Consider the following 27,784-nt stretch of genomic DNA (forward strand, 5'->3'; position numbering starts at 1 on the left):
AAGTGTTGACAGAAGCGGTGTGAAAATTGCTGTCCATAGAAATAAACAGCATTGTTAACTTACCCTGAAACCTGCTGCTTCTAGGATAAAAATCAAAAGCTCCCCCCCCCCCCGCCCCAGAAGCAGGGTGGGGGAGAGGAATCCCCAGGTGCAGGCAACAAGTACTAGCTGCAAATCCCCAAAGCCTTGGAACTAAGCAGCAAGCCTTGGAAGAATGAAATTAATAACTTTCAAAGTATGACCTTGAAAATGGAATTAACAGTATCCCTCCCTTTTAAGCCTCCCTGATAATAAAGATTTCATCTCCAGAAATCCTGACAAAAAAAGAATTAACAAACTAGAAAAATGACTTCCCACCAGGGAGCGGCCATGTATAAAACCCCTAGGCTGCTGAGGCCACAAGGAGAAAGGAAAGGGGACTAAATGGGTCCCTTCATTCTGCATTGTTACTTCTGCTTCAACAGGTGTTTTTCCTTCCCCTGTGTCCGCTCAGTCCTTCAGCTGTGCCAGGCAACACAGTAACAACCACAGGGTCCTGATCTCCCAAGTAGGGTTGTGAGCCGTGGCCGATTGGGATGCCTACTCCCGAGCTGCCTCAGCCTTCCTCAGCACCAGAAGCAGAGGCTTACTCTGACATTCTCATTTCCTCAGCAAACTCCGGTTTCATTCCCTCAGACCAATGGATTTTGACTATTATTTAATGTATTTATTTAAATAATTCCTATGCCTCCTTTCCACCCAGTTCAGCACTCCAGAAGAATACTTCCTCTGTGAGATGGAACTCCATCAGTAAAAAGAAAATGGGACATGGTTCCGTCATTCATTAGCATTTCTTGGTCCCTTCCAGTTTCATGGATTGGAACAAGGCCTTAGGAATGTGCAGATTCTCGTGCTTGCTACAACAAGAAGCAAATTGCATCAGTTGTTGGATGGAACACAAAAAACCCTTTAAGCAATCAAGGGTTCTCTAGATGTGTGTACATCATTTTCCGTCTTGATTTCTGTACAGAAAGTTAAAAGATCTCACAAAACAGGAACTTCATATAGTGCACTCTAGACAACGGAGAATGAAAGCAAGCCTACTTTTTTCATGGAGGTCAAGGACAACCATCCGAAACTGAGGGCTTCAGGAATTGAGAAAGCAATACAATAGACAAAGCTGTTTCCTGAACATCCTAGACATAGATGCCAGGATTAGATCATTAGAGCCAGTTTGGTGTAGTGGTTAGGAGTGTGGACTTCTAATCTGGCATGGCAGGTTCGATTCTGCCTTCCTCCACATGCAACCAGCTGGGTGACCTTGGGCTCGCCACGGCACTGATAAAACTAGCACTGACCGGGCAGTGATATCAGGGCTCTCTCAGCCTCACCCACCCCACAGGGTGTCTGTTGTGGGGAGAGGAAAGGGAAAGGGAAGGCGACTGTAAGCCACTTTGAGACTCCTTTGGGTAGAGAAAAGTGGCATATAAGAACCAACTATTATTATTATTATTATTATTATTGCAACTTGAAGAACTGCAATGAAAGCAGAATGTTGCAAGGTGTAACTTTTCCCTTGCATTACTAAAATGATGGGAGAAGTTGGACCTCTAAAGAATAATTATTTCTATGAAAGAAATATTTTGCTTTTCCTGATTCAATGAGCACATGGAGCACCTATTGGTGTTTTTGCATTTTGTATTATGCTGAATTGATGTTATGTAAAAAAAAAAATCATTCCCAAATATAGCTTTTTAAAACTTTTTGATTAGCCTTCTTAAAATGTTGTTTGTTTAAAGGAGTTCAATTACAACCCATAAAGAATCATAACATTCTACTGTATATCAAAAGAGCTGCTTATTCAGAACTGCGATGCTCGTAAACCAGATTTGGGACCACATGAGTCAGAATCCTTGTTGCCTAATGCAGGGCTAATCAAGCAATCAGTTTATTACAGTTATCGACCAGCAATACAGATAAGATCTATTTCTAAATGCAGGGCCGAAAAAGATGTTTGAAGTTCATGCAGCTGATGGGCTTGCTTGATGGTCTGAAATGATGCATCACAAAGATTAGCTATGCCAGATAACCAAGGTGTCATGTGGTAGTTAAAAGATTAAGCTACAAGGTGGAAAGCACACATTTGGATTTCAGAGTGTAGCACCTGGACTGGTATCACCGTCCTTTTTGTGTAGTTACGAATAATAACCTTATACCACAGCGGCCCCAATGCCGTGTCTATAAACACTATAGCACCCTCTGACACCTTCCCAGGTGCCCCCAAAGAGTTTTTAGAAAGTGGGCAGGGCCAGGTGGGGCTTGTGCCCATCAATACTTTTGACTGGCCATTAGAGATTTCATTGGCTGTGCAGATTTTTAAAGATATTGCTTGAACTGCAGCTGCCACCACAGGTATGAGCATGAACTGGCTCACACACTAAAGTTTGTGATGAATTTTGACTTGTTCACAGTTCGCGGGACGTTCCACTGAGAGTAGTTACTTAAAGGTAAAGGTAAAGGTATCCCCTGTGCAAGCATCGAGTCATGTCTGACCCTTGGGGTGACGCCCTCTAGCATTTTCTTGGCAGACTCAATACAGGGTGGTTTGCCATTCCCTTCCCCAGTCATTACCGTTTACCCCCCAGCAAGCTGGGTACTCATTTTACCGACCTCGGAAGGATGGAAGGCTGAGTCAACCTTGAGCTGGCTGCTGGGATCAAACTCCCAGCCTCATGGGCAGAGCTTTCAGGCAACATTTCTGCTGCCTTACCACCCTGCGCCACAAGAGGCTCATAGTACTTACTTAGCATACCTAAAAACAGAATGTGAATTTTGAAGTTAGTTTATTATCTGCTACTCAACTATGTCTTTTGTTATGTACAAATGAACAGTCCTGGCTTAATCCTGGTTTGTTTTCTACTGCTATTTTGCATCATCTCCAGCTACAGAGGGGCCTGGCAAGAGCAGCCCCCCCCCAAAAAAAAAAACTTCTCTAGACTTTCTCCATAGCTTGCTAGGAGGCTTTGAGACATTAGCTACTAGCCTCTTAATTAAAAGTGATACCAAAAGAAGCCAACGGTTCCCAGCAAGGATTCCACATCCCTGCAGAACCAACGTTAGCGGTCAGAGAGTTGGTGATGCTGAAGCCTTTTCCTTCAATAAAGCACAGCAGTATGAGTCAGATAGCCTATGAGAAATGTGGAAAGGTGCTGACACCAACACTTGCCAGGACTGAGTGATCATCAGCAAATTCAGTATAATCTTCTATAGCAGGGGAAGTCAACTTGTGGTCCTCCAGATGTCCATGGACTACACTTCCCATGAGCCCCTGCCAGCATTTGCTGGCAGGCACTCATGGTAAGTGTAGTCCATGGACATCTGGAGGACCACAGGTTGACTACCCCTGTTCTATAGTATCATTGGTCCTGAAGAAGGAACCATAAGGATTTAGCATGTTCGAGCTTTTTTTGTTTAATTAATTTTTTGTATTGTGATCTTAAATACAAAAGTTGGGGCATCCAGAACTCATTAGTATTACTCCTTGCTTTCCTCATGGTGTGGGTTATATATTTTTTGAGAGTTTTACACTCTTGGTCAAACCATCCATTATTTGAATATGGTAAAGGTTTGATTGGTCTGTTATTAACAAGAAACGGCTTTAGGAGAGTAGTAATAGCTTCCCAGATTTGGATGGCATCATTATCTGACTGAAGGATGGCAAGCCTCAGAGATTCTGTTTCTGGGTTTGCAAAAAATTGGGAGAATTTGGATTGAATCTGGTCGGACCATTTGAGTCTCCTAGAACATGGTAAACCTGCTAATTCAGAAACTGGTTTCAAGATTTTACTGCCAGTAGTTTTAAGTGGGCAGTGGGCACTCAGTGGGCAGTGGTCACTTAACAAGCTATCAACAACCTCAAACTTAGCTACTAGGTTAAGTAAATCAGATGAGACTGTGATGTAATCAATCGTGCTAGCTTGGTAAGTTGATAGGTAAGTATAAGCACCTCCTGATATATCCAAGCTGGTACCATGCAAAATGTATAGATTGGCCAAAGAGAGCAATTTTAAAAGTTTGAGGCCAAATTTGTTGACAATCCTGTCCTTTGAGGAACGATCCAAGAGATAGGCATGGGTGGCTATTTGAGTACTCTTATTACCTCCTACATCAACTGCCCCAGAGCCTATTCTTGCATTGAAATCACCACCCATTATAATATAGGAATTTGGATAGTGAAGGAGCAAGGAGTCCCAGAGATCGTCTCCTTGGCTCTTACTACTATTAGGTGGAAAGTATACATTGATACATATTAATCTTCTGGGGAAAAGTCCCTTAACTAATAGGACCTGGAAGTTATTGTACTGACTATTTTCTAAGATTAAAACATCAACCGTTAAATCAACTGAAACAAAGGTAACCAGGCCTCCACGCCCCCGTCCCTTTGTATGTATCTTGGTTGCTGGGACTGAGAAGGCCTTGTAGCCCTGAATAGAAAGGAAATCCTGTTCCTGGATCCATGTTTCCTGCAGGAAAATAATGTCATGAATTTGCAAGAACTTTAAAAAATCAGTGTCATGGAGCTTGTTCTTCCACCCCCCAAGATTCCAGGACAAACACTTTAATTGTCAGGGCTCATTTGTGATCTTATTCAGATCTCCCTCCGAATCCAGGAGTACACAGCCATTATTACATAATGGTGCAAGTGTAGTGCTTTCCTCTCTCGGTTTTTTGGTGAAGAAGGAACCAGTTTCTCAGCTGAGTGGTTGCCAGTTAATCAGTCCATGGCTGTTTGACAGGTTGCTTCATCTGTCCCTTCCTAGCTAGGGATGGGCGCAAACCAGCTCACAAACTAAAGCTCATCATGAGTGTTGGCCAGTTGGTGGTTTGCCAAGCAAAGTTCATGAGAGGGCAACCAACAGGAACATTCCATGAAGTGTTGTGCTGTTCATGGTGGTTTGTGATGGTTTGTGAATAGATACATTTCCAGTCAGTTTCCATTCAATGAATATGCTTACAAAACCTCAATGCAACAGGGGAGCCAGAATTCTCCATCCTCAGAAACACCAGCAGAGCTCCCCAAAGCTTAACAGGCACTGTTGGCTGCCAGTAAACGAGTTCCCGTTTTGTTCTGTGGGATCAGAATGCTTTAAATACCCTCAGTTCAGCCCCGGCCTGCCCTGCCCCCTCTCCTCTTTTGGCTGTTGGCAGTTAGACCGAGAGGCAGGGAACTGGGTGAATGCAGAACACGTCCATGTCTTCCCTCCTGGTTGAGAATTCCTCTCCCTTGGGGTTTGAGAGTTAGGTGGACTCGGGGTTCTGAGCTATCCTGTCTCTCTGCTTACACCGAACAGAGGGGCTTAGCTGCTGGGTGTCTTGGCTGATGACACATATTTATACCCTCCTGATTGATAATTCCTCTCCCCTGCTGGGGTTTGGGTGTTAGGTGGATTCAGAGCTCTGAGCCACCCCATGTCTGCCCACACTGAGCAGAGGGGCTTAGCTGCTAGGTGCTAGGACACACTTTTATACTTTATTGTGAACTCCTCTATGCCATGAGGGTAACAGTGGGTGCAAATCATGGGGGGAAGAAGTCCAACACTACCTATGTACCACAACAGACACACCCTGTCTTCGAACACCAAACCTGTCCTGCCAGCCCACTGGAGCTCAGCCCTAGCAGGGAATCAGCAGGGGTCTTGGAGCCTCCTTCCCCTGACCTGTCCCTGGGGTTCTCCACAGAGGTAACAAAGTTGTTAGCACTGCCCAGACACCAGTGGTAAGATTTTTGGAAGAGGAGGACTTGGAAGAGGAGGACTCTGAGGGGGGAGCATCCTCCTCTTATTCATCACAACTCCCTGTTGTTGCTTGCACAGGACGTGGACAAAATTGAGAGGATTCAGAAGAGATTGATGAGGACGATCTGGGGACCAAGTCCAAGGAGGAAAGGTTAAAGGGCTTGGCAATGCTCAGCCTGGACAAGAAGAGGTTGAGAGGGGACATGATGGCTCTCTTTAAGTATCTGAAAGATTGTCACTTAGAGGAGGGTAGAGAGCAGTTCCTGTTGGCAGCAAGGGATAGGACCAGCAGTCATGGGTTAAACCTATGGGGAGAAAGGTATTGGCTAGATAATGGGGTGGGGGTGGGGATTTCACAGTCAGAGTAGAATTGTCTGCCTAAGGAAGTAATTAGCACCCCCTCGCTAGCAGTCTTTAAGCAGCGGCTGGACAGATGCTTAGGCTGATCCTGCATTAAACAGGGGATTCATGGAGGCATCAGCCTGAAAGGAAAACAAGCACACTTTGAGGGAGTCATACAAATGAGCCTTTGAGAATGAGCAAGAATAGGCCAACTATTTAAAGAGAACTAGGTAGAATTGTGGAGAAATGACTTCTGTTGATTAGTGCATAGATATTGAGGATCCTGCCTGGCTATGAGAGAACCCCTCCTCTCTAGCACTTAATTTTCACTCAGCTTCCTCCTTGTTTGCATCAATATACAGTGGGACCCTTAAAAATATATTTTTCAACTACAGAGTCCTAGCACAACTCTGCCACTAGATGGCAGGAGCTAGCCAATTATACAAAAAGACTGGAAGAAAGGAAAGGGGTTAAAGTAATGCTGATTTGCTTAGCATAGGCTGTGTGCTTTTTACGAAACAGAATAAGCCACTCTGAATATTATAGAAATCATCTTCGCCCTAAGTGTTGAATGTCATTAAATATAAATCGGCTTTAAGAGCCAAACTGCCAGCATTTTCGGCAGGACGCTTACTTCCTCGAGCTTCTTTGAAAACAAAACTGTTTCTCTGTTTGCGACACATTTTGTCTAGTGCCTCCTGGTTACCACCTACAGGTTCCTTAATCAACACCCCATTGCCTCTGGAGAATTGTAGCTTCTTCCTGGTAGCATTCTGCTTCGTTCTCACTTAGAGATCTGCTCTTGCCTTTTGCTACATTTCTTATGAACCTTTCACTATTTGAGACAGGAGAGGTGGTTTGTTTTTGTTTTTGTTTTGTTTTTTTAGACTTAACCCTGAATGCATGCCTTTCATTTTACAAATGGTAACGCGTGTTGCATTTGGGTTATGATGCTGTGGTTTCTGCAAGCAAATGAAACACTGACAACGCGTGACTTGTATCCACACATGAGATCTGGCCAGGCTGCCCAGTTCGTTGGCCTCCAGTGCATCTGGCTGGCCATTGTGTGAGGCAGGATGCTGGTCTACATGGACCCTTTGCCTGATGCATTAGGGTTCTTCATCTGTTCTTAGAGGCCACATTTGCACATGATCCCATAAACAACCCTACAGAGATTGTTTCCCATATTGAAGATTCCCATATTGCAGAAGGGTATAACTCTGCTTAGGAATGTGTTGATAGTGACTCTTGAGCAAACAGAATCTGAATAGGGGACATCCCCTTTTAACTATCACAGTGGATCTGTTTGCTTAAGCCTGGGTCTGCTGCCATCATGCATCAAACGGTAAGAAGAAGAAGAAGAGTTGGTTCTTATATGCCGCTTTTCTCTACCCGAAGGAGGCTCAAAGCGGCTTACAGATGCCTTCCCTTTCCTCTCCCCACAACAGACACCCTGTGAGGTGGGCGAGGCTGAGAGAGCCCTGATATCACTGCTTGGTCAGAACAGCTTTATCAGTGCTGTGATGAGCCCAAGGTCACCCAGCTGGCTGCATGTGGGGGAATGCAGAATCGAATCGGCATGCCAGATTAGAAGCCCACACTCCTAACCACAACAGCAAACTGGTTTCAGTTAATAAAGAGAGAAGGTCACGTAGAGAGGGGTGCTTAACTGTCCCTCCCACATCTACTGGCTACCTGATCATAGCTTATTCCTGCACTGTGTCTCCCCCACCCCCACCCCCACCCCCAAGCTTCTGAGATCATAACTCAGCTGCAGGGAAAATCTCCAAGGGAGGACTTCAGAGAGGTGAACTGCAGATGCAACAAAACATTTGGGGGTAGGGGTTCACACAAGCTGTCTGTATGACTCAGTCAGTCACCATCAGATCTAGATTCATCTTCAGGTGCTACTTTATCTTTTGCATGTGATCACGAAGTCATGTCACCGATTCTCGGTTTTCCTTTGAAATGAAACTGGATATTTATTTCTACAACCTCCCTGGGCCGTCTCTTCCATTCTTTAAGACGTGCAAGTTATAAGGGCTTTCCAAATGTTTACAGAAATCTGTCTTATATTGAGAGGTAACCAATGAGGTGTAGTGGTTAGAGGGGTAGTCAAACATGGACTACAATTCCCATGAGCCCCTGCCAGCATTCGCTGGCAGGGGCTCAAGGGAATTGTAGTCCATGGACTTCTGGAGGGCTGCAGTTTGACTACCCCTGAGTATCAGACTAGGATGTGAGAGGGCCACATTCAAATCAGCACTGTGTCATAGAAGCCCACTGATCCTATATCATTGTAGATCCCTATGTTTGGAGAACCTGCCATCCCTAACTCTGAGGATGGCCTTTACTCATCTAAGATTTCAAGCTTTACCATTGGCCGGTTCTCCCACCTCTCTTATCTGATGTGATAAGGGAGTGATCGAGGACCTTGCACACTATGTAATGGATTGCCCCCTTTATGATGAACCAAGAACACTCCCTCGTACCCCAGGTCTTTCCCAAACTGAAAGTCTGATTTTTTCTATTATCAGACAATGATGCCCGTGTGACCAACAGGGTTGCATTGCTTGCCCTCACCGCCAAAAGATCTAAACTGCATGATTAGGTTGGAGATTTAATTATTATGATTTGCTACACTGCATTTATATTGTCATGTAGGAATGCATTTGATAATGTTCACACCTCTTTCCTCCTTATGATTTCATGTGTTTTATCTTCAAATCTCGATCGTGTGCATTTTACATTTGATTGAAATGGCCCATGGCCGATCAATGAACTGAATACTGAATACACTGAATTAGCCGACGCATGGAAGACCTGTGACTCATAAATGTGCGCAGGCTGGAAAATTAATCTGTCTATCACTTGTCCACCTCAGATCTAAGAAAGGCAAAAGCTGGAGGAAATTTTGCGTGGCCTGTCTCAACATCCCTTTACAATGTGTGGTGGATGTTGTTGTACAACTTGGTCTTGCTGCAGTGGGTGCCAGTGAACAGCAGGTGGCGCCAAAGCCTGCCGTATGCTCCGTGTGATCTCACGCACTGACTTCTGCTTGGTCAGTCACGAATAGCATTTTTTTTTAAATGCCTGTCAACAGTTTTCTGTCTTACATCCTGTTGGCCTGTTCTGAAGACGGAGCCAAGTCTGTTATTTAGCCAATATTCTGTCTGCAGAAATCTACACATGGTATCTGCACACCATGCTGCCATCGAGAAGAAGAGGAGGAGCTGGGGGGGGGGGTGTTATATTCTACTTTTCACTATCCGAAGGAGTCCAATCACTGAGCAAAAATATAATTTTAATATGTCTAAATAATTAAATAATTAAAATAATAATTAATATGTCAAACCTTATTTCTGTGCCAAATGTGTCCAGCAGTTTCTTTGCCATGGGCAATTAGCACAGGTATTGATGCTTTACTAACTGTTCACTCTGCCTTTTCAATCCACCTTTGATAGAGTCGAGGGGGGGGGGGATTTACTGTATCCTTCGACAGCATAGACATGGCTTCTATGCCCCCCTCCAAGAAATAACCCCAACTCTTCTTCTTTTCTCAGTCATTAGTGGCATTCCCTTCAATCCTGGTTGTGTAAGGAGAGGAGCTGGTTCTCTATACCCCACTTTTCAGTATTTGAAGGAGACCTAAGTGGCTTACAAACACCTTTTCCTTCCTCTTCCCACAACAGCGCCCTGTGAGGTAGTGGGGCTGACTGAGCTCTAAGAGAACTGCTCTGTGAAAAGAGCTCTAAGAGAACTCTGATAAACCCAAAGTCACCCAGCTGCCTGCATGATGAAGAGTGGGGCACCAGACCTGGCTCTCCGAAACACTGGCTCTAAATGTACACTTTATATAGCACCATCGATCAATCAGTGAAACAGATGGGGATTTCAGGGGTTCTAGGATATGCTTGACATGCAGAAAGCTCCATGTTAAATCTCTGACATTTCCAGTTGAAGGCTGAAAAACTTTCTTTGCTTGACACTGTCTGGAGTCTCCATTGCTCACAGCAGACAGACGCTGCTCCTAGACAGCTCAATGGTCTGGCTTAGTCCAGTGGACCTTTATGTGTCCCACCATACTGTCTGGGTTGTCTGCCTACAAATCAGCTCTTTCCTTCTCCCTTTTAGCCCACAAGTGTACTACCCAACTCCACCCCCTTCCTCACCTCAAATTCTGTTCCCCCACCAAAATCTTAAATCCCCCGGCCAGAAAAAAGTGAACATGAATCTTTGGGTGCTTTATTATTATTATTATTATTATTATTATTATTATTATTATTATTATTATTATTATTATTATTATTATTATTATTATTATTATTATTGTCCGCCACTCCCTTGCGGCTCGTGGCGGGTTACAACATCTTAAAATCCCCATTAAAACTCCATTAAAACAATAATTAAAATCTCAACATTACTAACATGGCAAGATCGGCAAATCAACTTCCCCCCCCCCTCCCACTACTGGCTGGTGGAGAGGGGATCCTGATGGTTTACTTCGGTCCTAGTCCCAAATCCCGAATCCCGGGGGGGGGGGCATAGGTCTATATTGTCAGCCTTGGCCTCAACCATAAACCTGGCAGAAGAGCTCCGTTTTGCAGGCCCTGCGGAACGATGAAAGATCCCGCAGAGCCCGCAGCTCTCCCGGGAGCTCATTCCACCAGGCAGGGGCCAGGACCGAAAAGGCCCTGGCCCTGGTCGAGGCCTTGCGTCTCTATTGTCTTCCTAACCCCAGTCTCCATTCTTGTGTCTGTTTCTCCTGGCCAATATTATTTTGTCCTGCCTGCCACTTCCCTTTTCTCTCCCCCATCTTCTTACATAGCTGCCACCATCTGATTGTTGCAAGATTTCATTATGCTGAGCACAACACCAGGGAAGTTAACCTAGGCAGAGTCTGCACTTACTTTGTTTATTCCATTGTCAATCCTGTTGAATTCAGATTGCTTTGAACTCGGGTCTTCCTCTTCCTCCCCCCTCCCCATTGAAACAGGAAAGTGTTCTGCACATGGTTAGGGTAGTTCAGAAGGGGGGGGGAGCCAAGCCTCTTTCTTTTTTTTTCTTGAAGGGGGAGGGAGAGGAGCCAAGCAGGGAGCATCGAAAAAGGCAGAGAAGGGAGAAAAAATCCAGGACCGACAGAAGTTGAGAGAAATTAAGGGCTTCTCCTTTAAGGCAAGCTTGTCACATGACCAGGTGTGGCCTATCAGAGGTTCACTACCACGGAGCTTGGTTTCCCAATCCGGATTTGAAAAATATTGAACATTAAAAGCACTCTAAGATATCGCACAATAAAGGTAGGGTCACTCCGGATCAATCCTTCTTGCTGCAGAAGGAAAATTTAAATCGCCCCAAATCCAAACGGAAATCACATTCTGTGTAGAGGGCAGGGACTGAATTGACCTGGGATTGGAATAAAAGCTCCGTGCAGTTTACACCCTAGACCAGTAAATATTGAGTCCAATAGCCCTTAAAAGACAAGCAAGATCTCCAGGGGCCCTCCTTTCTCTTTCTCCAGGACAAAATGCAGGGACATCAGATTTAGATCTTTTTTAATGATCATTATTTACATCATCTGAGTGACAGACAGCATGGGCATTTTGCACCCTTGACACAGACAGGCCATAATTTATTGTGTTTATTTACAGAATTTATATCCCACCTTTCAGCCCAACCAGGGCTCCCAACGCAGCTAACAATTACAAAGCAGAATGCTGTAAAATGATCTATAAAACCAATTTAAGGACATGAGCAACATTCATATAGAAAAACACCTAGCAATGACCCAGCAATTGGGAGTGTGAAGGAAGGGCCATTCAAGTCCCAAACCAACTAGGGCATTAAGGCCCTAATTCCTTCAATGTCAGACAAAACAAAAAAGCTGACCTTCCAAAAACCTCCAGTCACTTTGGACTTCCTCCTTCTCTCCTTCTCACAGAGTGAAAACTATGGTAAAATCATAAAAACAACCACAAAGTTGTTGACATTTTAAAAAAGTTTAAATACATTAAACCGCCATAAAGAATATCTATAAGACTGCCCTCATAGTAAACCTACATTAGAAAAACAGTTGGAAAAGATTCAGCACTTCAGTTTTTAAAAGTCTGAGCAAAGAGATGTTTTTTTCTTGGCACAAAATGAACAGTAAAGTAGGTCACATGTGAGCCTTGGGGGTGGGGATTCCAAAGATCAGGTGACGCTGCAAAAAAGCCCTGTGTCTGGTTGCCACCTGCCTCACCCCTGAAGTTGGTGCACATACCAAGGCTTTTGAGGAGGACCTTAATTGGGGCCTGGTCAGTGGTTATTTAAGTCTCAAGGCCTTAAAGGTAAGTCCCAACTCTTTGAATTGTGCCACCCATTCCAACAGATGCTTGTCCAGCCTACAGCTGAAGGCACTTAGTTAATTAGTTTCGTCATTCAAGTGTCCTTATCTTAAATGTTCAACTAAAATATCAGGCCATTACATCTAGTCTTGCCCTTTGGGGCAGCCAAGAAGAAGACTTAGCTTTCTTTTTGTCTCATGGACGTTTATGTTGCACTAACCTTAATATTTAAGACAGGAAAAGACACTTTACTGTTTCAGCTACAGAAGTTGCATATGGGCACCTCTCTTGAAATGTACAGTAAACACCAATTGTATATTGGACAGCTTTATTTATTCGTGTGGTATGGATTATTGGAATTATATGTAAAATGGCAGGTTATTGACCTAGCTTTATTCTAAGGGGGATACAAAGGAATTGCAGAGCATTTGCTAGTTGCACTGTTAGATAATGCCTAATTAGCCCCCTAGATCCTTTCCCACATAACTGACTCACTCATTATGATCACCACATTTTCCGGCCAGGGCACTGGACGCGTAGCCCTGGCAGCTGGATTGGTTAAGGGAAGTTCTTATGGCACAGCATCTATTTGCATTTTCCGAAAACCAGATAACTTGTCTCAGAAGATTCCACTGTCTCCCCAGAATGCAGAAGGCGAGACTGGCTGGAGGCTGCCACCACGTTCAAACAGGACCTCTGCCTAGAGATCGCTGCAAGGCCAGGGGAGCATTTAAACAGGAGGCTGCATGAAAGGACATCCGTCGTGTTTGCGCTTAATATCCCTGTGGCGACGCTGTATTATTGTTGCTGCAGCAGTGAGCTCCTGCTATTCCCCACCCTTGTGAAAATCAAAGCTTTCCTGGCCTTCTGTCACTCCTCCTCATAGGCCTCGCGCTGCAGGACCACAGAGGGTTACACCGAAATGCCTGCCCCTCCCGGTTATCAAATAAATAATTACGTAGCCTCCCCTGGGACGGCAGGCATTTGCTGATTGGTTCCATGTTTTATTGATTAGAGTGCTGTGATGAATCAGCCCCCCAGGACCCAGTGTCTGGCTGGAGGCAGACGCTCTTCACTGTGCAGAATTCTTACAAGCCTTGGCATTCAAGGGCCGCCATGCCGAGGGAGAGAAAACAGGTGGACCACGCTGCGTCTGTGGGGAGGGGGGGGGGGAGACAGGTCACACAGAGCTACTGCTGCACTTTTCCTGGCAGGGCTCTCTGGCAAGGAATGGGGACCAGCTACAAAAAGAAAGCTGACAACTTTTCCATTTACTCAAGAGGATGTTGCATTTGTCAGTTTTGCTGGGGGTGGCAGGTTACAGCGGATGAGCGATAGGGTTGTGAGTCTCCTGCATAGTGCAGGGGGCTGGACTAGATGACCCATGAGGTCCCTTCAAACTCTATTATTGTATGATTCCATGAACTCCCAAAAGCCCAATGTCCATTTCCTCCCATACCCTGTGTAAACCAAACCCACAAATGTTTTTTCAACATTGTATTTTGCTCTGATTTCTACACACACACACAGAGACATTTTTCAATGTTGATTCATGTTGGTCTGAAGCAGCAGAACAAATTTAGAGTCCAGTGGCACCTTTAAGACCAACAAAGTTTTATTCAAGGGATAAGCTTTCATGTGTACACACACTTCCTCGGATATGATATCGTGAAATGGAAGTAAGCACCTCCTACTTATAGGCAAAGAATGAGAGTGAATTAACATATAGCACAATGAAAATGGTTAACAAATTCTAGGGGGGGGTGGGGGGGAACCAGCAATTTGGATTTGTTTGTATTCACTTGAGATTGAATTGTATGGCAAGCATCCTGGGTTCAATAAATATGTCTACATTAAGAGAATAATGGGCAACTAGATAATCAATTGCAGGCAGCAATAGGTGAGACCTTCCCAGGGCACTGTGGGCTGCCATGGCATAGGGAGGTAAGGAAGTTTTGCTCTGTGGATGAAATCCATTCTGTCCATGGATGTTACTATTGAATTTAAGTCTATACTACCTGACTTGGGCTCCCAGTTGTTTTTAATGAGTGATCTCTGAAAATATTTGGAAACAGTTTCTCTTTGTTCCAAGGCAAAAGGCTGGCTCAGGCCTTTTATGCACTGGTATTTTCCCATGCTTTCATAGTAGATATCCAAGGCGGGGGTTCCATTCTGCATTTCCCCTCACATTCACCACACACCTCTGTTGGGTTTTGTTTTTTTTTTTTTTTTGCGCTGCATTCCTTTTCTTCTCTTCAGTTCTCAGTTCACTTTCCCATTACTGTTTCCCCAGGGTTTCTGAGAGTGCTTTTGTGGTACTTTTTCCCCTTTCTTCGCTCCCAAGCCAAAAGTAATTAAAAGCATAAAGATTCCCTCTGATTCCTCCCCCTCTTTTCTTGCCTCCTGGAGGCCACTCCACCACCTGCATTAAGATTGTTCCTACCAATATGCAGTTTCTGCCTACTTGCAGAGATGAGTGGTTTATAAATTTAAACCCATTCTTTGGTGTTTCCTTGTGCCCCCCCCCCCCAAAGCAGAATAAGTTCACTGATGCAGGACTCAGTTGGCAAACTTAAATCACTGGAGGGGGGAAAAACCTTCAAAGGAGCCTATCTGGACAGCCTGGTTTGACTGGACTGCCTAATAGAGTCCACAATGGACCCTAACCATTGAGAATGCTCCCCACAGGTCAGCTAGGATCTGCTGCATGGTCTGGTTTAAAGGGGTCACCCACCAAACACCTGATCCTGCTGAGATAACTCTCCCTGCAGGCTCAGATTTGCTCTTTTGGGCAACCCAATTCAAACTGGCATGCCTGATGGAGCCTGAAAAGGGATACACCCAGTAAGGACCACTCTCCCCTCATGTTCAGCTGGGCTGTGTTTTTGGGTTGCAGCTGCAGAATAAATGCACCAGAGAAAAAAGAATGATGCGCAGACTGAGCCCCTTGAACGGTGGAGTAAAAATCTAAACAATAAAATAAAATAAAGGCAGGCACCACATTCAATGTCAAGCTTAAAAGGCTTGACTGCTGGGAAAAGCTATTGTAAGCAGTTTGAACAGAAAAGGCCTCAGTCTCCAGATGCTGAGCAGAGAATTTCTATTTCTCTTCTTTCTTCAGAAGTAAATGATGCTTTCCTGCCCCTCCCCTGCCTGTCCCCCCCCCCGCCCAAATTAACCCTTGCTTCTAATCTGTCCCATCTGGTTTATTCACATAGCTGATTTAAGTGGCAGAGTCATAAGGTAGTGGAAAGAACTGTACCACTTCAGACTGCAGATGAAGTGTTTACACTCTTAATGATGGGGGGACCTCCTGAGAAGCAGAATGCTTTTAGCACAAACATGGGCTAAAATATAAACCTTAATGTACCAAGTTGTATTATTTTTAACATGGGAAAGAAGCCAGAAAAGGAAACTGCCCACCTGCAGTCTGAAGTGACACAATTCATTCAAACACCCCAGGTTTCCACTGTATTGGCACTTAGGGGGTGGAATTTGGACTGGGCAGTTTAACTCTTCCTCCTGCATGTGTAGACCAACTATCACCCCTGAATTCTGAATAAAATTTGGTTCTCACTGGTGACTGTGCTTATACAGATGACAAAGTTACTCAGAGGGGGTGGATTCCTCATAGCAAAGTAAGCTACTAATTTCTACCACCTTTGGCCATGGAAATTTTACCACCACATTTCTAGTGCTGTTTTATGTGAGACTAGGGGCCAAGTCCATTGCCTTCGGGAATACAGCAGGTGCTAAATTGGGGAGGGGGGGTGGAAGAACTCTGCAGACGGCCTCTCCCTCCCCCAGGACCTGGAAAGGCTACAGGCACCTGTTAGGGAACTCACCAGCAGGGGCAGCTCTCACACAGCAGGGATCTGCAGCCTCAGAGGGAAGTGGAAGGAGGAACAAGTTATCAGGGATGGGGGACAGAAGGCAGTTGGGTGGCAACTGGACAGACAGGCAAGCCGGTTGGAGGAGAAGGCACTCAGGGGTGGGAGAGCCACCCAGAGTGCATATTAAGTGCTGAGTGGCATTTAAGCCATGAGACACGCTCCTCCTCCAAGCCCCTCCCAGAAATATATTATGTGGAACAGATAGATTGCTATGGCCGTAAGATAGATAACTTCTTTAATTCCCACCAATGTGACAACTGTTGACATTTTCTTTTGCTGTGATAGTCTCTTCAGTCTTGTGAAGATATGAAGAATGTGGATCTCTGAGTTGTGGGACACTGAGTTACATAGCAACTTGCTGGATGTTTTAGGGAACTTGGTGTCCTTATGTCCAACATCAACTTGCTGACCTGAGAATCAAGGCGAGATTGGTTGACATCTAGTTGGCAGATAAAAGAGTGTACATCATAAGTTAAAGAAGAACAAAAAAAAAAAGGCTTCAGGGAGGAGGGGGAGAAAAAACCCTGGAATAAACTATATACTAGCTAGCTAGCTAGAGAGAGAGAGAGGGAGAGAGAGACAGGCAGGCAGGCAGGCAGGCAAGCAATTAATATTAAAAGCATACCTTTCTCAATACCAGTCTTTTAAATATTGAAACAAAGTATCCATAGTTTTCACTGGTTCCCATTTTTTGTGGTGAGATTTCAGCAAGAATGGCCCAGCTAACCAAGCCTTTTCCATAAAGCTTCTTGTGTCTGACATTTGGCCTACCTTGGCAGGGCAATATGTGGCTGGTAGGTAGGCCAAAAAAAGGCTCAATCTGTCAACGTTAGACTTTACTTGTATGACAGAACTGTGAAGTTCAAAAACAATGAAGAATGGCATAGCACATGAAGTACCATTCTGAATTCTAAACATCTCTAGAGGCCCCTTTTCCATGTGGAGGTGCAAGATCAACAAGGGGAAATGGCTGCTAAGGAGCATGGTTATTCTTCTGTATGTTCTCATGCCATGCAATCTGTATGTAATTTTTCTCTCTGCTCTTCTGTTTTGTTTTGTTTTCCCTTCCCTCCCCCTACAGGACCCGGGACAGGGATGGCCGGCAGTGGATCAATGGGTCTGGCCGTACCACTGTGGCTGTTGGCAGCGTCCCTGATCTGCCTCCTCAGCAAATGTTAATAACATCCGAATTTTTAAAAAGGGAAAAAAAATAAAAACCCAGCAACAACAAGAACAACACACAAAGCAAAACAAACAAAGAAACAAATGTGTCATACAGGAGACAGAGCAAGAGAGAGAGGGGGGAAAGGACAGTTTCGTTCACAACATTTGCGTGAAGTGCAACAAAAAGGGGGAAATTTGCAACGACAAAGAATCAACAACATTTCCGATAACAAACTGTCAAGTCACCGATCACCTGGGAGTATGAGAGGCCAAACGGATCACTTTCCAGAAGCTGGAGCTTGCCAAGGATGCTGAGATGCTGTAAAAAGAAATATCAACATTGAAATCACTTTTATTCTCCTCATTCCCTCATACAATTTTTCTCCTTCTTTCCCTCCTTGAAAGAGACAGCCTTTGCTTTGGTCTCGGTAGCCACAACCTTTTGATTGGCTTGGTCATTTCTTAAACGGATACGTCGCCTTTTTCCGATTTCTGGCAAAGAGTGATGCAGATCTCTTCAGCATACTGGTGTCCCATGAAGAAACTCCACGTGGCCCTTGACCTCACTGCTCCCTTACAGCTCTTAATGCCGTTGGCCTATAATACTTTGATCAGGCTAAACGATACCAATTCAACTCACCTGCCCTCTTGTTCTTGCCAAGCCTTTCTCTCCCTCTATCTCTTTTTTCTCTTGTGTGTATGTGTGTGAGTGTCTCAAACGCATGTAAAGGGAACAGTTCCTATGTACATAAGCTAATTATGCTGTAGATAATGTCTTGCGTTGTACGTGAGGTTGAGAGGTGCTTGGATGTGAAAGCAGGATGAGGAGGAGATGAACAATAGTTTCCGTGGCAGAACTTTGCCACGATGACCACAACTCCTTCTTCTTGGAAGCCCTGTTTTGAGGAGCCTTCTCCTGTTCCCCAACCCACTTCAGCAGGTGGAACACATACATTGTCCCCAGTACTCAATTTGCCTGTGTCCAAGTAGGACAGCAAACCAGTGAGAATATAGGGTGAAAGCAAGGCCTGAAGGGGCTTGGGGCCAGTGCAGCTTGGAATGAAACTGAGCTCAGAAAGAAACTAAAACAGTTACACCTGGTGGTCTGTACAAATTGTTAGTAAGCATTGCTTATCAGAAGTGCCCATTGGCCAGGCCTATTCCACTGAACACTGAGTCCCTTGGGCAAAGTAATGGCAAGATCTGCAGGAATGACTCAGCAAGGGCCAGGCAAAGAAGAGAGGAGCTCTGTAGTTAAGACTCTGAAGGAAGTAAGAATTGCATAGGAGCCCGGAAGCTCAGTATGAAGCCTAGGAGACCAGGGTATCATCAGGGTATGCTTTTGCGTAAGGATAGGGTGGAGCAAGTTAGCTGATATGTTTTTCCTTGGGTAACAAAAGAAATTCCAGAAAGTGGTCCACCATGGCCTGAAGATCTAATAAATATAAAGAAACCTAATTAATAAATAGATGGGCCAGCTCAGGATGTTGCACCACAAATGAATAGGGTTCAGCTGGGTAAACTCACAGTATGTAATAGCTTGGCTGCTCATATCTTGATCAGTGGCTCTTGATTCTGAAATCATCTAGCTTTGCTTCACTTGCATGGTGAGCATGTTTCTGTGCTTGAACCATAATGCACAGGGTCAGTTTCTGATAGGGGATGTTTAGGCTTGATAGAGTAGTCTTATAGGACACAGCTGGAAAAGAAGGTAGTACCAAAGGAGAGTACTATGGTATGTCCTTGTATGAAGGATTTTTCTCCATTTGTGCTTATTTTGTGGCTGGAACCCATTCTGACCCCTGAGCCTAACTAGTTTCCCAAAGGAACAGTACTTTTCTTGCTTTGCTAAGATTACAAGATGACTTTTTTTCAGTCTCTGGTCACCTAATGCCTTGCTGTCCACAACAGAGCAGAAGGACTGGAAACCCTGTTATGGTTACTCTCATGGAAGTGTAATGAATCCAATGGGATCTCAGTTACCTATTTCACAGTGTTAACTTCTCTTAATATGGTTTGCTGTTAGCAGTCTCGCCGTAGACATAAGCCAAGTACAAGACTGCGATCATGAAAAGATGAAAATAAGGGGGAAGATAATTTGTTTTAGGACAGGCCTCTAAAATAGGTAACAGGAGCAACCTTGTTTATTACCCCCTCCCCCAAAAAATTGTACATGTGAATACATTAATTTAACTCCCTTATGTAATACTTGAAAACTTTAGATGGGGCAAGTGGAATAAATTATTGTTACCCACCCAAAAGTTCTAAATGACGGTTTTAAGAAAACAGGCAGAACTTCTCCTGCTAGAGAACCACAAAGAGAAAACACAGTCATTTCCATAGATGACTTTGCCCTGAGCCCTTCAGGGACAACTAGGGGTTTAAATGATAAGAAATGCAATTCATACCCGAATTTTGCTACTAACTTGGCTAAATTCACAAGTGCAATTATATTGCATAGTCTCCACCTTGCTCATTATTTCTTTAAATCTGGATTCAGAAAGTGATGCATGGATTAGCATGACTACTATGTTCTCCTCAGGGAACTGCTGGTACCTCATCTGCCAGGGATGGCATGTGAAGGGGCCATGAAGGAATATCCATTGCCCAAACTGGCTGGTGCTGCATCAGTGGCTTTCATTCCACTGAACTGCCAATCAACACAAATCCCCTTCTCATCCCTTCCAAATGTATGATGGACATCTGCCATTGGATAGCAGATGTGGTAGGTGGGTGGGGCTTTCCCCGTAATGCAGTTCCTACATTAGCAAAAGGTATGTTTTCATACCTGGAGATGCAGAAGGTGAGTGAGTGACTGAGTGAGTCAGTGAGTGGGTGGGTGGGTGAGTGAGTGAGTGGGTGGGTGGTTCATGTGCTGTAACAAGTGTGTTCCTTTGGCTGGAGCAAGTAGCATCCCCTTTGCAAAGGGCTCTCTGGAGCACCATGCCTGCACATAGCTTTCACCTTGATCAGCCTCAGCATCCCAGTTCTGCTGCTCTAGCGATTTATTTCTGCACAAGTCTGCGGTTTTGAAAAGACATGGGCAGTCAATTAAGCAGCTACCAGGCTTTCCTGGGCCATCCTTCCAAGCCTTACAATTTACTCTTAGAGAACTAGCATTCTGTAGAGGCAGGAAAGCAGCACAGAGGAGCAAGGAGGTATGACAGCACTGCAGGAAGGGAAAAGGAATACAACCCTAGGGGATGCCACAAAGTGAGTTGTGCCAGGGTTAAGGGATGAGAAGACATCCATCTACACAATGATTCCCATACACAAACCATGTGCATCGGGATTAGAGAATAAAAGGCTGTTATCTGCCCAAGCCTCGATATGGGATCTGAAATTGGGTACATCCCAAACCTCATTAGGTGTTTGGCTCCCGTTGTTTTGTCTCCCTCCTTTCTTAATGAGAAACATAAGCTAGGAAGAGTGCAATCTTAAATAGAATTTAACCCTTTTTAACCCATTGACCTAAAGCACTTAAGAAGGCTGAGACTCAGTTGCTGGAGTTCAGCTGTTTCTTGACACAAAATAGTCCAGGATGGGTGGGAGTTTCTCTTTGTGTTTTAGTGTGAAATCTGCCCCTATTTCTGTACAGGCTAGTTTAGGATCAAAGCCTTTTGTGGTAGGCACCAAATAAGAGGCTCTCTGTGGTGAACACAACCATATTAACCTAGATAGGCAAGCATCTCTGCCTTTTGTCCCCATGGGGTATGACCCAGCTGCTAGGTGTCCCTCGAAAACCAGAGCCCAAAAGATAAAGCAACTAGAAAGGAACAGTACTTTTGGTTTCTTACCCTTTGTGAGGGTTGCTGTTCACCCAAAAAAGGCAAAGGCTATAAGAAAAACAAAGGTAAAAACCACTCCTGTAAAAACCTCCTTTTCCACATACCTTTCACCCTCAACATGGTCCTCTCTGGAAAGAAGGGAGGCATGTTGAAATCTAAAGGCTGTTTTTGTGCTTTATCCATTTCGCCAAGAGATAGGGGCCTACCCTTCCTTCCCCTGAGGACTGTCTTGTTCACATCACTCTGCGTCAGATGAAATCATCCCATAAGCACCCTAAAATAAAATTCTACTTGTATTTGGGAGTTGTGTCTAGAAATTGGAAGCAATGTCACTTTGAGGAGGAGAGATATCTGAAAATTACCCAACAAGACTGAGAGAATGTGTTGTATGTATATGAGGGATGTGTGTGGGTGTGGGTGTGTTAGCTACTAGGAACTTGATCCTTGGCCCTGAGTTACAAACTTTATTTCCTTATCCCTGGTAGCTAAATCACATGATCATACTGGAGATGGGGAAGTTGCCATGAGACCACTTTCCCCCTTCATTTTGAACATTATAAAGTGACCTTCTGAAAGAGCCCCTATGCAGTTAAGACCGTGTTTCCATTAGTATTTTTCAGAATATGGAAACATGAAATTTACATTCACCATTATTTGACTAGACAAAAACTTAAGGGAAATTCCCCCCCCCCCTTGATGTGTAAATAGGCTCTCAGGGGAACAGCTCTTTTTCCCTAGGTATAAGACTCATAGGAGTATAAAAGGCATAAAACAACCTAATAGTTGCTGGTTAGAATTACAAGACCTAAAAATCAGTTAGTGCTGGAGAGAGTCAAAGACTCGCCATAAGATTCCCAGCCTTTAATCTTAATAGATTCAGCACCCAAGCCTGGTCTCAGGCAGAGTGAGATGGTAAATAAGCAGGCTAATACCATTCTTCCCCCCACCCCCACTCCATTCAGTGGCATTAAAGAGCACCCCCAAACTACACAAGTACCATTAATGGTGAGAAATTTCATCTAAGAAGGGAGAGCTGAAAAGTAGCTTCAAACTGGGAGGTTTCTAGGGCTGGCCAGATACTATATTGGCTGTGTCCTATAGAAGACCCCTACTGACCAGGTGCTATATACTAAGTACACTGCTGTGGTAGAATCGCTGTTCAGTGACAACTAGAGAGAACATCAATACTTCCACCAGGTATCTGCATAAAGAAGGACACAAAAGCATTGACTGAAAACCACCATGAGTGAGCCATGTTTATGTCATAAGCCATACATCTTCTGTAGGAACAAAGTCAAACTTCTCCCTTGGTTATTCTGCTGAGCATTCATGCCTCACAGCGTTGGGCTGAGTCTTTTGGGATGTGAGCATCCTTATCCAGTAGCATTTTTGATATGTAAGGAAAGGAGCTAAAGCTATGTTCATTTTTTCCCTCTCATGCAGTCAGTCCCATCACTAACATTGCTCTTTGCCAGAGCAAAATCATTTGAACTCAGTACTGCAGTAATAGAGTCATTTTGAAGTGTTGGACTGAATGCCATGTTTTGTTACTGTAGGGTTGCTGATAAACACTGTGCTACTGAGAGCAATGTGTTTTTTTAGAAGAAGACTCAAAAATTATGTTTTTTAAAGTACACTTGTAAAATAACAAAAAAAAAAAATTGACAAAAACAGGGTTTTTTCTTAGACAGACCAAGACGGGCTGAAGCAGGAAACAGGACAAAACTGTGTCATGGTTGTGAATCAGATTACCCTAATCCTCTGCCACTGACTCATGAAGGGACCATTGTCAGCTCTTTATTCTATGCCCAAGCTGGTCCTCTGTATAATGGGGAGGTATACTGAGGCACTTTAATATTGCATGTGAGCTACATTTTTGTAACGTTTTTAGCAATGTTGGTTTAATAAGAGAACTATGGGTAGTATTTGATTTGGACAAATAATCACGTAGTTTCTGTCACACTCTACAGATGTTGTCTTTGTGCTTCCTGAGAGGTATCAAATGCCTCAGTTCTCACTGGCTGCTGAACATTTTGTTTACCACTGAGGCAGTAAGTCTCAGAGTCTGCTTAAGATCTTGAGTCCCTGGAGTCAGGAGTGAGTGATTTTATGGTACCCTCTGGGAAAATCCACATGAAGGTGTTTCTTACAATGGTTCCACTCCTTCCTCTCACACTGTCCTTGTCTTCCTGTTTCCCTTTCCCCCCTCATAGCCCTACAAAGCTTCAGCTTGGCACGGTGCCTGAGTGGTGATTCAGAACGGGACACCAGTTCCTTGAGACTGTAGGTGTAATCGTGTTTGATTGATGGACGTTTTAACATTTAGTGTTATAAAACAAAAATACAAAAAAAAAAGATTGTATTTCTTCTACAAGTTTGTAAATATATGAGTGACATGAAATGTCCAGTAATGTACACGCAGGGGAAGAAACATTTAGATCTTAAGATGACCCCTTACTTGCTAGCAGATTTCTAACCTTGTTCAAATGACTTGGGACTGAAGGTGAGGGAAAGGCATGCCTCTTTCACAGGGCACCAAGAGGGTATGGAGAAAGCCACGTACTGTCATAAACACAGGAAGCCACCTTGAACTGAACCATGCCCTCGGTCTATCGAAGTCAAAATTATCTACTCTGCAGGGCAGCAGCTCTCCAAGGTCTTGGGCAGAAGGATTTCACATCACCTCCTATCTAATAATTTTAACTGGAGTTGTTTGGGATTAAATCTGGTGCCACTGAGCCACAGCCCCACATCCACCTGGGAAGGTATATACTCCAGGCATGACTGTATTGCACCATCATTTGTATGTGTCTTGCTTGTGCAGTAAATGGGATGGCTCTATATGCCCGTAAATTACTGGGAAGTCTCTATGTACCTTAACACCTTGATTGTTTTCCTGCCCAGAGCTTCGGGGTCCATAGATCGGAAGGAGAAGCTTGATGCATGCCTATTTGAACTTATTAAATGACACCATTTTGTAAAGCCAAGGATACGATCTTACTGAACCCAGTGAAGGCAAAATGAGTTTGGTCAGTGATGTTAGTGGAATTAAGATTATGCCTTTCATTCGGCATTAACTAAGTATACATAATCCTCCCTCCTCCTCGTAAAGATAATTTCAAACCTACAGATAATATTTGAGCCATACCAGCTGTTTCCGGGGACCGATGGACATTTAATGAAAAGAACAGGCTGAAGTATTTTGCTGTCAGCCATACCAAAGGAGGCCTCCATGTAATTTCTTTACATCTCATGAAAGAATCCAGGTGAATGGAGAGAAAGTCACTTCTATACACCTGCAGGTACAATCCACTTCATCAGTTCAAAACCCAGTGGGCCACAATTGGCATCTTTATTCCTCTTGACATTACAAGAAACAACTTTCAGATTGTTCTGTGGAAGTAAATTTTGGGGGTGTTCAGTGCAGGATGTTCGAGGACACTTTCCATGTCCCCATTGAAAGGGAACCCACTGTTATTTCATTCTTGACTCAGTTGCATTGAAATATGGAAAAGTGTTTTTTTACAAAAGCTTCCCAGAATGACCAGGAAGAAAGGCATGGTGAGCCCAGAGCATGCAATATTGAAGAAGAAGAAGAAGAGCTTGAGTTTTGTAACCTGCTTTTTACTACCTGAAGGAGTCTCAAAGCAGCTTACAATCACCTTTCCCCTCCTCTTCCCAGAACAAGCACCTTGTGAGGTAGGTGGGCTGAGAGAGAATTGTGACTGGCTCAGATCACCCAGTGGGCTGCAAGTGGAGATGTGGGGAATCAAACCCGGTTCTCCAGATTTGAGGCCACTGCTTTTAACCACTACACCAAGCTGGGTCTCACTGGTGCAGTATCTGGCTTTTTAAAAGGGTAGAAATAACTATGCAAGACTGTAACCATTGCAAGTGAAATGGGAGAATTTGAACAGAATAACACCCAGATTGTATTGTTTATATCAATAAGTACCTTCAATTCTCAGAGCAACAGGAGGAATATGTACCACAGATGTTTAAAGTTCCAAATCTACTGAGAACAGAGATATTTTGATGGGAATATGTGACATCGTTAACTGCTCAGTTATTGCTGTATATGTTAAGCTTAGTAAATTAATGAAATTACTGACTGCATCTGCCACGCTACTTTGAGGATATTTTAGCCAGTATAGAAGAACAAGTAAGGCCTAGGAAATGGCTTGAGTCAGACCAAGGTAAGCTTGTTCGCAAAGCACACCAGTGGCACCAGTGTGGTATGACGTCAAGACCTTGACAACACAGAACTTTTTCTGAATTCCTCCACTTGATGTTAAAGAGCTTAATTGTGTACCATCCTTTACCATTGTGTACCATCCACACAAGGATTGTGTACCATCCACACAAGGAGCTTTCACAAGGGATTCTGAGAATGCCCATGCATCCCCCTGCTATTAAAAAAAAAAAAAGCTTCTGAATTTGATGATATGGTGCATGATGGAACAAACAGCCATTTAAAATTCAGACACTAGCCCTTGGAAATGTAACTGTAAAAATAAACGCATGAAACAATTCTACGTCTAAACATGCCAAATATGGCTCAATGTGATTTTGCCGTGGAGATGCAGGAATCTTTTTTTAAAAGGTATTTTTTACAGTATCTCTTGTGAAAGTGACCAAAAACTTGTGTGAGGGCTGGGGGTCTATGAAGAGCTGCATTCTCTACCATTGGTAGCTTCTGTAATTCCTCGTACCTCAATGGATTATACGTGTGTACATTAAACAGAATGCTACACTTGAAGCACGATCACCTTCCTTTCACAGAAAGTCTGTCTCAAATGGGAGCATTTTTCTTCTCTTACAGCATCTCATTTGATCCTCATTTTGGTCACATGGATAGATATATATATATACACACACACACACGTACACAGGCAGACATGAATGGCAACACTAAGTGTTCTAGCCCGCTTCCTAATTTCCTCCTTTTATGCACCATTGCCCTTCCCCCACAACACATCCACCCAGGCACAGACTTGCTCAACGTGATTTTAAACTCCACCATATATAATAAAAGTCATAAGCTTTGTGACTTGTGGTATGCTCCTGCTAACAAGAAAAGGGTTATGGAGACAAGGGGTGGGGAGAGGAGGGCCATGTTGTCTCCCACAATTCCCTGGCCTTTGAATTTCCCCAGCTGCAGCCAAATTTTCCTCCCAGGTCTTTGGGAGGAGATCCAGTCTCTTCTTGCTGTGCTGCTGGGCAGATAGAATTCTCCTCATTAACAGTGTTATATACATATAAATATATATATATCTATATCTTTATATATATTTTTCCCCAGCACTGTAGACATGATCTGAACTTCTCTTTAACGAAATGAGAACGTGGCCATTCTATTTTTTTTCTGTCAGTTTTTTCAAAAACTAGCTCTGTGGAAGAAAAATTTTAAAAGCGCAGTGTGTGTGTAAAAAAAAATGACAAGCTTTTTTTCCCCCTTTTATTTTTCTTTTCTCAATGTATTTAACTTCTGTTTTTGTGTCTCTGTTTATTTACATCTATGAATGCTCTGCTCTTCTGTGGTCTTAAAAAAAAAACAAAAATCCACAAAAAACAAAAATGAAATAAACATGAAAAGGAGGAGATGCGTCTTCATTTCTGGTCCTGCCTACATCCTTGAGATGCGTGACAAAATGGTGGGAGAAGGAGGGGGAGGGTCAACCAGGGAACTGTCCAAGCTGCTTAGCAGTTGCCTCTGAACCCCTCCTGCAGATGTACTAGCAATATAACAAAGCCATCAGACTGCAGCAAAGTTACCAAACAGACCCCTCAACTCAGAAGGGAACAAAATGTCGGGCTCTGTCCAAAAGACAAATCATTAAACTGCCTATGTCCAATCTCTAGCAGTGACTGCTTTGGCTGTTCCAGAGGAAGGAAAAAAAGACAACAATAAAATATTGGGTTATGGGGCAAGTTTGTTTTGAATGGGGAACTTGGTGGTTATTCAAGCCTACTAAGAATCATGATCTACATACAATGTTCAGCAATTATATATGTAACCATTATGTGTTTAGTTCCCTAAACACATATTGTTATTTTTTTTAAGTGTGATGCCAGCATGCAGCCAAGAGAAAATATCTGCAGCAATAAATTTTGCCTATTCTTTGTTGGACAATGTAACAGAATGTACAAAGTGCTATCTATGTCATGCAAGCTGCCCAGGGTCAAAGGGTATGCTCATGCCAATGTGGACCGATCCTAGATTAGCTTCCAGAGTCCATTATTTCCCCTTTTCAGCGGCATGCCTAAGTAAGACGGAATAACAGGCTAAAAGCAGGATGCTGGTCGTGCCTCTGTCTAATGCAAGTTTGAACTGCATTAGAAGAGGAAAGAGTAGAGGCAGATTAATTCACACTAACATATCAGGATTTGTAAAGATAAACACGGTAATGACTGGGGAAGGCACTGGCAAACCACCCCGTATTCAGTCTGCCATGAAAACGCTAGAGGGCGTCACCCCAAGGGTCAGACATGACCTGGTA

At 43.8% G+C, this 27,784-nt stretch overlaps 1 protein-coding gene across 2 annotated transcripts in view; it reads left to right on the forward strand.

The window, feature by feature from the left end:
• Nucleotides 1-26,883, forward strand: part of LSAMP (limbic system associated membrane protein) — a 1,850,461-nt gene extending 1,823,578 nt beyond the window's left edge. For both annotated transcript variants that reach the window (XM_077341931.1, XM_077341930.1), the window contains one exon: nt 17,414-26,883. In XM_077341931.1, coding sequence (XP_077198046.1) covers nt 17,414-17,511 — 98 coding nt within the window. In that variant the 3' untranslated portion in view covers nt 17,512-26,883. The remainder of the gene's footprint in view (nt 1-17,413) is intronic.
• Nucleotides 26,884-27,784: the final 901 nt, after the last annotated feature.

The sequence above is a fragment of the Paroedura picta genome, chromosome 6 (assembly GCF_049243985.1).
Source record: "Paroedura picta isolate Pp20150507F chromosome 6, Ppicta_v3.0, whole genome shotgun sequence".
In the NCBI taxonomy this organism is placed as follows: domain Eukaryota; kingdom Metazoa; phylum Chordata; class Lepidosauria; order Squamata; family Gekkonidae; genus Paroedura; species Paroedura picta.